Source organism: Phodopus roborovskii, unplaced genomic scaffold (assembly GCF_943737965.1).
Source record: "Phodopus roborovskii unplaced genomic scaffold, PHOROB, whole genome shotgun sequence".
Classification (NCBI taxonomy): Eukaryota; Metazoa; Chordata; class Mammalia; order Rodentia; family Cricetidae; genus Phodopus; species Phodopus roborovskii.
The window spans coordinates 488,250-497,842 of record NW_026126416.1 but is presented as its reverse complement, the minus strand read 5'-3'; the positions used below and the strand labels follow the sequence as shown (position 1 = coordinate 497,842).

Below are 9,593 nucleotides of genomic sequence, written 5' to 3'. Positions count from 1 at the left end.
GTAAATAAAACTAAAGGGTGACTCCCCCTGAATTTGTGAAGCGACTCACAAAGGGCTATTATTACCATCACTGAGTGGCTTGGGCAGTTTTGTCATTAGGATCTGTGGCCGTCGTGGCTGTCAAAGCCATGATGAAGTATCTCCGGGCTAGTTCGTTTCCTAATTTCAGTTTACCTTAAAAAAAAAAATCACCATTTTGTTTTCTTCGGAAAGGAAGTTCAACATTAGCTTGCCTTTGACCTCCCTATGGACTGCTTACCAATAACTTAAATTGTAAGATGACATTCGGTCCTTCTTTCACATCACAAACCTGTCCGACAGGAGGCGGTGACTGAGCTACTTACTACCCTCAGGTGAACACCCACCCGGGCACCGCCCAGCCCGGAGTTAAGTTTTCTTCTGGTTCTCCACGGAGGAGCTTTTCTTAACCCTGAATGCCCGAGCGCGGGGCTCGGGAAAACTCGGCAGACTTCGGAAGAACTCGGCGGGCAGGTGAGCGCCTCGCTCTTGGGCGGAGGATGTGAACCAGCTGGCCCGGCGGCGGCGCGGGCAGCCCGGCGGGGCGGGGCGGGCCGGGACGGGGCGTGGCGTGGCCGGGGAGGGGCGGGCTCCCGGCATCGTGGTCGCGCTCGCCCGCTGCTCATCGGCGGCTGCCGGGACCCTTGGCCATGTCCTGGCGCAGCGCGGTTTCGGCGGGGAGGCGGCTGCTGGCGAGCGGGAGCAGCTTGGCTTGGCGTCGCAGCGTGGCTGGAGCTGCGGGCTCGGGGTACGCAGCGGGGCGGGATCCTGCGGTAGTGCTAGTGTGGCCCTTACCCCGGGAGCCCGGGCCGGGTTTGCGGGATCAAGGCCAGTGGTTTTTTTTTTTTTTTTTTTTTTAGCGCGGTGTAGACGCTGAAAACAAACAAACAATAATACTGCCGTGGTAACTTATTTAACCAGTCGCTCTTATTTTAATGCCAAGCCTTGGCTGTCCTGTCGCAGGAAATGAACGTGATTGTTGCTTCTAAAGGGCCATGGCTTTGTAGGAGCTGCTAACTCCTGCATCCTGTAGATGTGGTTTCTGGCTTGATGGGAGCGTTGCTTTCGTTGGCTTTCCCCTGGTCGGCCCACACCAGCTGTGGCCGACCAGCTTTGGCCTAGGCGGCTGTCAAGACACCCACCAGCCCATCTCCACTGTCTTCCAGAGACTTCCCTTCTGGAAGCACCAATCACGTGACCATAACTCGTTGCCCGTCCTTAGGACCGTTTCCCATTGGACGCGGCGGGGTATATATCCTGCTTTGCCCATTTACCACCTCTTAGTAGGTGCTCCATAAATGGAGTATGACAAGTTAGTGGCGCTTTACCAGGGTTGGTGTGAAGTGTGGCTCGTTTACTCTGAGCCTGCCTCTTATCTTAATAGGAACGCTCAACTAGAAATTGATGGGGCTGCCTCAAGAAACATAGGGGTGTCTTTTTGGAACGTTTTCTTTGGCAGGGAGGGTCATTGTTTCAGAATGTGCCTTCTTGGCCCTTTCATTTTCTTAGGAAAGTTCATCCGCTGTACATGCTGCATAGTTTTGAGGAGGAGATAAATGATATATTAGAGGGGGAGGGACGACCTTGTTTTCAGAGTTGAAAACCCAAATAGACTGGATTGATGCCATCCAGCGCTCCTCCAGGCCAAGGCCATCTATTTTCCCTACTGCATTGGACTTTATAAACTCAGCCACTAATTTTTTTTTTCTCCTTCTTCTTAACGCTGCCTCCTCCAAAGCAGGGTGCAGTCTTCCGAGCCTCCCTCTTGCTTCTACCTTCTCTCTATCTGGTATATGCAGCAAGTGCTTTTGTTTCAGTGGTTTCCTTGTCCATGTGTTGGGGAACAAGGAACAATAATGAGAAACTCGTATTTGGTTGCAGTGATTCCTGTCTGCAAATCATGTTTGTTGCAATGGGATGTGATGCTTGTTGCAGCTTATCTGAAGTTTTCCGGAATGACTGTGTGGAGCAGAAATTCATCATCGGGGCAATATGGACTTGAAAGGGCCATTTAATGGGAATTCACTCAAAAACAGGACTGAAACTTCATACTCTGATTTAAGACATACTTTGACTGGGGTCTTCAAATTGTAAACTTAAAATAGCTTACTTTTAGTCTTAAACACAATTAAAGCTCCTATAAATATACCCATAAGGAATGAATTGCTTTTGTGGAAGGACACTTTATTTTTCTTTAAATATTTTAAAACTGGGTGTGGTGATGCACACCTTTAATCTCAGTACTGGGTGACAGAGGCAGGAGGACCTTTGAGTTCCAAGTCAGCCTGGTCTACATAGAGAGACACTATCTCAAAAACAAAAACAAAAATCCCGCAACAAAAATATATTTTTAAAAACCATCTGTAGCCATGTGTGCTGGCACACACCTTTAATTACACATACAGCACTTGGGGGGGTAGAGGTTGGTGGATCTTTGGGTTCGAGGCCAGCATAGTCTACAAAGCGAGTTCCAGGATAGCCAGGACAGCCAGCTGCATAGAGAAATCTTGTCTTGAAGAACAAACAAACAAAAATGATAAAAAACCATTTGAACTTTAAATTCTTCATCTTACCTCTAATCCTTACATATTTGAGCAGTTCTCCTTTGTAGCACTTGTCTTCCTAATATTTTTGAGAGATTAGCAGTTCACATCATGTCTAATTTGCTTCAAGAATCTTGTCAGGGGCTGGAGAGATGGCTCAGTGGTTAAGAGCACTGTCTGCTCTTCCAAAGGTCCTGAGTTCAATTCCCAGCAACCACATGGTAGCTCACAGCCATCTGTAATGAGATCTAGTGCCCTCTTCTGGCCTGCAGGGAAAGCATGTAGACAGAACACTGTATGCATAATAAATAAATATTAAAAAAAAAAAAAAATCTTGTCAGGCCTTGCTAGCTAATCAAGAAAAATGAGTGAAATGAGGGAAAAAGATTCTAGGATCAATGGGAAGACTTGATTATCTACCTATTTACCTACATCTATCATCTATCTATCTGTCTATCTATCTATCTATCTGAGACAGGGTCTCATTACATAGTCCTTGTTGCTCTGGAACTCACTGTGTAAGCCAAGCGGGCCTCAACTCACAGAGCTCCACCAAATTGCTGGGATCAAAGGTATATGCCACCACACCTCATTCAAATACTTCCTTCTAAGCTCTAGGTTTTGGATAACAAATGCTGAGTTAATGGGGGTCCCCATAATCAGTAGTTAATGATCATATCAAGTATTATTGACATTCACTGTGTGCTAGGTACGGTTTTGCTTCCTTTGTATGTCAGTTCATTTAGTCTTCAAAACCACCTTTAAGTGGGTGTGATTATTTTTCCTACCTGGTGAATTGAGAAATTGGGAACTATCAGATTAGTGTGGTTGGAAACCTTTATTCCCACTAGTCTTTGTAGCTTTATAGTGTCGGTGAAATTTTTGTATATTTAAAAAAGTTACTTTATTAATGTAATGTGTTTGTGTATGTGCCACATGTGTGCATGCATTAAGAGACCAGAAGAGGGCATCAGATCTAAAGCTAGATTACAAGTAGTTATGAGCTGGGTTGATGTGAGTTCTGGGAATTGAACCTGGGTCTTCTGTACGAGCAGCAAGTGCTCTTAACATCTGGCTGTCTCTCCAAGTCTCCCCCCCCCACCCCTCCACACTGTATGTTTTTCAGAAGAAACATTTTATTTCTTGTCTTTATTAGGGCAGAGTATCTGGCATTTGGTGATTATGAATTTACTCATGAATAAGACTGTAAGGAACTTTAGACATTGGCTTTATCAGGCAAAATTTATTGAAAGTCTGCTTAGATAAGCACATGGGTCCTTTGGTGTTAGCAGACAAGCACTTTATGTCCTCACAAAGCTTTTCCTGCTTTGTGTATTTGGACATATTTGTATTTAAGGCTGTCTTCCACTGTAACCCACACCATACAGGGTCACCTCATTAACTGGCTGGTCTTTTCCTTTGTTGTAGGATGGGGAACAGCACATCCTCATCTGTGGGGAAGTCAGCAGCTACTCCTGTGAACCAGATCCAAGTGAGTGATGGGGCTGTGGGGGGAAGAACTGTCTTATACATTTAATGTACTTACTTTAGTCCAGACTTGACATAGCTTAGAAAATAGGTTACTAAATTAATACTTACTTTAAAAATTGCTATCAAAATTATCCTTGAGACAAGTCCTATGTCATTTTTTGTTGTTCTTTAAATTTTGGTTTATTATATGTTGTTTCTTTTTTTTGTGTGAGAATTTGGTTTATGTGTGAGCACTATACACATGCCTGTATGCATGTGGAGGCCAGAAGAGGGATGTCCAGTGTCCCGTTCTATCGTTAATCCTCTTGTGCCTTTGATATAGTCTCTCTCACAGAACTTGGAGTTAGGCTGGTGGTCATTGGCCCTAGCAATTCTGTCTCTGCCTCACCTCCCAGTGCTGGGGTTATACATCTATGTGTGTGGCCATAGATGGCTTTTTACCTCGATTCTGGGATCTGAACTCCAGGTCCTCATGAGTGTGCAGGAAGCACTCTTAACCTACAGAGCTGTCTCTCTAGACCTTTCCCCTGACTTTTTGTTTTAACAGTCCTGAAGATTGTATCTAGGTTGTCCTGAACTGCTAGACAAATTTCTACCACCAAGCACCTCTCTATTCATCTTTTCCATTTTTCTTTTGAGGAAGGGTCTCCCTGAGTTGCCTAGGCTAACTGTAAACTGCTCCAATTAAGGCTGCTCTTGAACTTGCAAGTGTTGCCTCAACTTCTGTGTAGCTAGCTCCGATGACAGGTCTGTTCTATCTGGCCTCGATGAAATTTATTCTTTTTTTTTTTAAGTTTTTATTTTATTTTACACAAAAATACATTTAATAACTTGTTATATAAAGCCAAACATAAACTTTTATCAACAAGTCAAACTCATTCCTAACAGGGAGTGCTTGTATTTAGAAAAATGAAAATCTATACAACTGAAGAATTTGGAAACTCACAGAATTCTAGATTCACAGCTGAAAAAAAGTCCCATAAATTTATCTTAACCAAGTGTTCAGAGCTAATGATGAAGAGCTATTAAGCAAAAAGCAAGAGAAATGGTAGGGAATGACAAATGCTTCTCTAAGATGAAAAAGGTAATATAAAATTTACTCAAGTGACTAAGATTTCTTACTGCATCCCTGATGGTCATTTTTGGCAGCTTAGCTCAGCCTGGTGGAAGGCAGTGAGCTATGTGGTCAGGAAGCCTGTGTTGTGTCTCATCAGAATCTTGCTAACTGGTGTTATGTGCCCTGCCTCACAGCAGTATTAGCAACAGTTGCTCATGCCTTCCGCACACAGGTTAAGACCTGTTTAAATGTACTCCTGAAAGGCGCTATCGTCCTGCTTCAAAGTTGTTCCTTGCATTAGGGAGGAGGGGGAGTAGATGACTACATACATCATATTCAAGTTCATCACAATAAAGTTTCCAGGTCCTGTTTTGTGTTCTGAAGGACACCCATAATAGTGGTCAAACCATCTTATTCCAGAAGGGACTTCACACCACAGTAAGCAGCTTTTCAAAACTGTGCTATCACGTTCTTCCTTTTTCTGAAATTTATTTATTCCCAATGAAATCCATCTTTGAGGTTGAAGTTTTTATTTTTAAAAATTTTGATTATGCTTGCTGTACTTCTACTATTGATACCTAAGAGTCAGTGGTTCAGAGCCAGGGTTGTTATGTGGTTTTGGCATGGGCAGCTGTATAACAGCTTTCGGCCCTAACACAGAACCTACTGTGTAATAATTACTCCAGTAATTATTCTCTTAGGGATACTAAACATGGTTGTATTCTCTCCTTTCTTTCTTTTGCTGCCGATCTTAATTAATTCTGCCTCAGAAAATTTGTATTAAGCTGGCTGTGGCGTCATTTGTCTGTCATGCTAGCACTTGGGACATAAAATTCAAGGCTGCTTTGGACAATACATCTGAGATCCCTCTTTCTAAACAAAAATGAAAACAAAAACAAACCCCCCAGAATTCCCCTTATACATATATCTGTTCTTCTCTTCCAGCCCAAGAGGCGTACCTTTGTCTTCCTCACTATCTTCTGTATATATTTTGTTACTGCTTTGGACTGAGTGGGTAGGTCAGTGGTAGAGCATGAGCCTAGGAAATGTGACATCCTGGGCATTGCTCCCCAGCAACACACAGGGAATCTGAGTTTGTTTAGCTAACCTCACTATATTTTGAATATAGAAGCAATGTAAGAAACTTCTTGTGTAGGGCTTTCTATATTTTAAAATACAAAGAGCGCACCACGAAACATTTAGTCAGTGGTATTTGTTCTTGATACTACCCTCAGGCACTGCTTCGGTACATTTTTGTTTCTAATGGCCAGCTTTTGAAATGAACAATATCCTTAATCTATACATAACACAGATGTATATGATAGGAACTTGGAGAGAATAGTTGTAGTTGTGGTCTACACTCCGAAATCACACTCCTTCCCCTAATTTTGGTTTCATCCCAAAAGGTAATACTAAGATGAGAATGTCTTATTCATTTTTCATTTCAGGAAACAATTTCTAACAATTGTGTGGTGATTTTCTCAAAAACATCCTGTTCTTACTGTTCAATGGCCAAAAAGATCTTCCATGACATGAATGTCAACTATAAAGTTGTAGAATTGGATATGCTGGAATATGGTAACCAGTTTCAAGATGCTCTTCACAAGATGACTGGAGAAAGAACTGTGAGTCTACCTTCAGCCCTGATGCCCCTGGTGATGAGTTGGTGACATGCCAGTCCCTGGACACTGGCCTTTTCTGGTAGAAAAAGGAAACTTGCCATTTTTTTCGGATCTCATATTGATAAAGAAATGGCAGATCTATAAAGAAACCAGGTTCATAGAATAGAAAACGGCATAGTTCATTTTAATTTTTATGTTTACTTTGTGTGTGAGACAGAGAGGGAGCGAGCGAGGGAGAGAGAGAGGAGAGAGAAAGAGGGGGAGAGAGAGGGATATGGAACAGCGAATGGTGTCATGAGTGCTTCTCTGTGGGATTTTAAGGTCCTTTTGGAGGTCTTTGCAAGGTAAAATTATCCTTCCCAACTAGGATCAGGCCCCTATGCTATCTGTGCTTAGTGCTTATTGTTCAAGCCTCTGAAAGTTTGTGTATTATTTTTCATAATATGAATCCTCAGAAAAATATTCATTGTTGCCACTTTCCTTCTTGTTTAAAGGTTTGTAGAAGACACTGGTAAACAAGTAGAAATAAACTGCATAAACATTAGTAATACTTACCTAGTTTTTCCCTCCCCTCCTTCCCTTCTTCTCCTCCCTCCCTCCCTCTTCTGTTCAAGCGCAGTTTTATTAGAGTTTAAAAGAAAAACTCCTGGGTTAGGCATGCTGGAAATCCCAGTAGTTGCCTGAAGGAGAATGGAGGAGGAAAGGAAATAAAGCCAGCACAGAGGTCAGACACATGGGAGACAGACAGCCATATGGTGGGGGAAAGAAGGCTGTAGAGAAAGTAGGGAAACCCAAAGTATCAGAAAAAAAGTGTACTTAGGATCTGGCCTGAGGAAAGAGGCAGATAAAAGGAAAGGTGGAGCCTTTCTGGTGCAGTCCTCTGAAGGGCAGGCAGACCCTGCTGAACCTCATGGTGGCTCATAGCGCCTGCCTTATTTTGGTGTGTAGGAGGAAGGACTTTAGAATCAGATTGTCTTGGATTTGAACCCCACCTCTTTTACCATTGGAATTTTGGCCATGTGACTTTTCCTTATTTCTCTCCAAAATTAGACTAGTTCTGACCCTTATGATTAGGTCTCATTTAACTTTGGCTCACTCAACAGGTTCCAAGAATATTTGTCAATGGAGCATTCATCGGAGGCGCAACCGACACTCACAGACTTCACAAAGAAGGGAAATTGCTGCCACTGGTTCATCAATGTAATTTAAACAAAAGCAAGAGGAAAGAAGTTGAATGATGTGGTTGGTCACCGTGACCACTACATGTTAGTTAATGCAACCCCACCCTTTAATCATTTGAGGATGTTTTCCCTTCCTAAAGACAATTTAAAATAATGAACAATAAGTCGCTGTGGACCCATCTTCCTCCTTGCCAGTTTTTGAGCATGAGGTAATCTGTAAAACCGAAGGGGTGAAGTTACATCAAAAATAAAAAAAATGTTTATTGGGGATTTAGTCATGGACTTTACAGTGAAGAGGAAGTAAGCCCTTGAAATTCTTAATCCCTTTAGTATTGGGAGATTAACATACAATCACTAGACTGAGGACTGAGGGTTTAATGTGGTGTAGATAGATGTGGGTAGGCTAGGGTATCATGTTGTAGATCCGCACAGACATTAAATATGCAGGATGGGATGAAGTTTATAGTTGGGAAACCAAAAGTGCTAATGACTTCATCGTTATAGGGATAAGAAAACAGGTCTGTCGGCAGAAGGCAAAAGTTTTCAGTATCTCGAGGATGACCTTCTAGAACAGTTCAGAAATGTATTTTGTCAGTTGGATTTGTTTCTCCTTTCAGAGTGTGTAATTTTTGGAGACAGGGTCAGTCTGTAGCCCAGGCTGGCCTTAAACGCACTTCAGTCCTCCTCCCTGTCCCCAAGCTTGGATTAAATTCTGAGCCACTGTGCTCAGCCTGGAAGTGTTTAAGGGAACCAGGTATTCTAAGGATGGAGTTTAGACTGAAGCTCTAAAGATCCTTGCTGTGGTTCAAACATCCCTCATCACAGACTTTGTTGTTGTTAGAAATACATGCTATGGCATGATGTAGTAAGAGGAGGCTTTAAAAAGTGGTTAATCGTGAGGGCAGATGGGTTGGTGCGACATTAAAGGTGTAGGTGTTGTCATAGAAGGTGTGATTCTTAGTAAGTTTGGCCCTCTTACCTCTCACATGCCCGTGCTTTTACCCTTCTCCCCTCTGCAGTGTATGATGTAGCAACCTCACTAGATGCTGGCGCCTCAACCTCAAGCTTCCCAGCCTATGAATTATGACGAGTAAATCTCTTCTTCATAAATTACTTAGTCTCTGGTATTCTGTTTCAGCAGTACAGATAGAGGAGAGGTCCCTAAAGTCACTTTGATGTTATCTTACTATTTTTTGACTAGGAATATGCTGTTCCAACTGAATTCATTTCAGATAAACTTATAAAACAAGAATTACATTGTTAAGGAGGATTATTGAAAATATTTTCAATACTTTACTAACCTGGTCATATTTGCAGCCTCTGGTCAAGAATATTTTAAGTGCCTGTGAAAAATAATGCATTTCCTAGTAGAGTCCCACAGTCATGTTAACAGATTGTCAGATGTTGAGCCTTTCTTAGAGACAGGATGACATGGATTTCCAGAGTGTTTCAGCTTTCTGGTCAAAAGGGACTAAGGAATCAAGGAGTTTTGAGGAAGACAGTGGCTTGCTGTCAGTGGACGTCAAACATTTTGGATACCTTGACAAGTGAGAAGTTAGACTTTTCTCTCCTGATAGTTCATTTAAGTTTTAATGTTGGTAGGAAAAGAAAATGGCATATCTTTATCCCTTTATTTTGTATTATATCATAAGTTTTATATTTTGCTGTGTTGTAAAACACA

General features: G+C 42.3%; 1 protein-coding gene across 1 annotated transcript; it reads left to right on the top strand.

Annotated features, from left to right (window-relative positions):
- Positions 1 to 603: 603 nt before the first annotated feature.
- On the top strand, positions 604 to 8,045 carry Glrx2 (glutaredoxin 2). The gene is made up of 4 exons (XM_051183170.1): positions 604 to 766; positions 3,990 to 4,053; positions 6,558 to 6,734; positions 7,835 to 8,045. Exons 1-4 carry the CDS (start codon positions 669 to 671, stop codon positions 7,967 to 7,969), a joined length of 474 nt encoding a protein of 157 aa, XP_051039127.1. The 5' UTR covers positions 604 to 668; the 3' UTR covers positions 7,970 to 8,045.
- Positions 8,046 to 9,593: the final 1,548 nt, after the last annotated feature.

What these genes read in the sequence shown, in the direction of transcription:
- Glrx2 (XM_051183170.1), top strand. Translation starts at nt 669, where the DNA reads ATGTCCTGGCGCAGCGCGGTTTCGGCGGGGAGGCGGCTGCTGGCGAGC. An exon ending in CTCCTGTGAACCAGATCCAA is followed by an intron (nt 4,054 to 6,557) that starts GTGAGTGATGGG and finishes TTTTCATTTCAG; the next exon opens with GAAACAATTTCTAACAATTG. An exon ending in AGATGACTGGAGAAAGAACT is followed by an intron (nt 6,735 to 7,834) that starts GTGAGTCTACCT and finishes CTCACTCAACAG; the next exon opens with GTTCCAAGAATATTTGTCAA.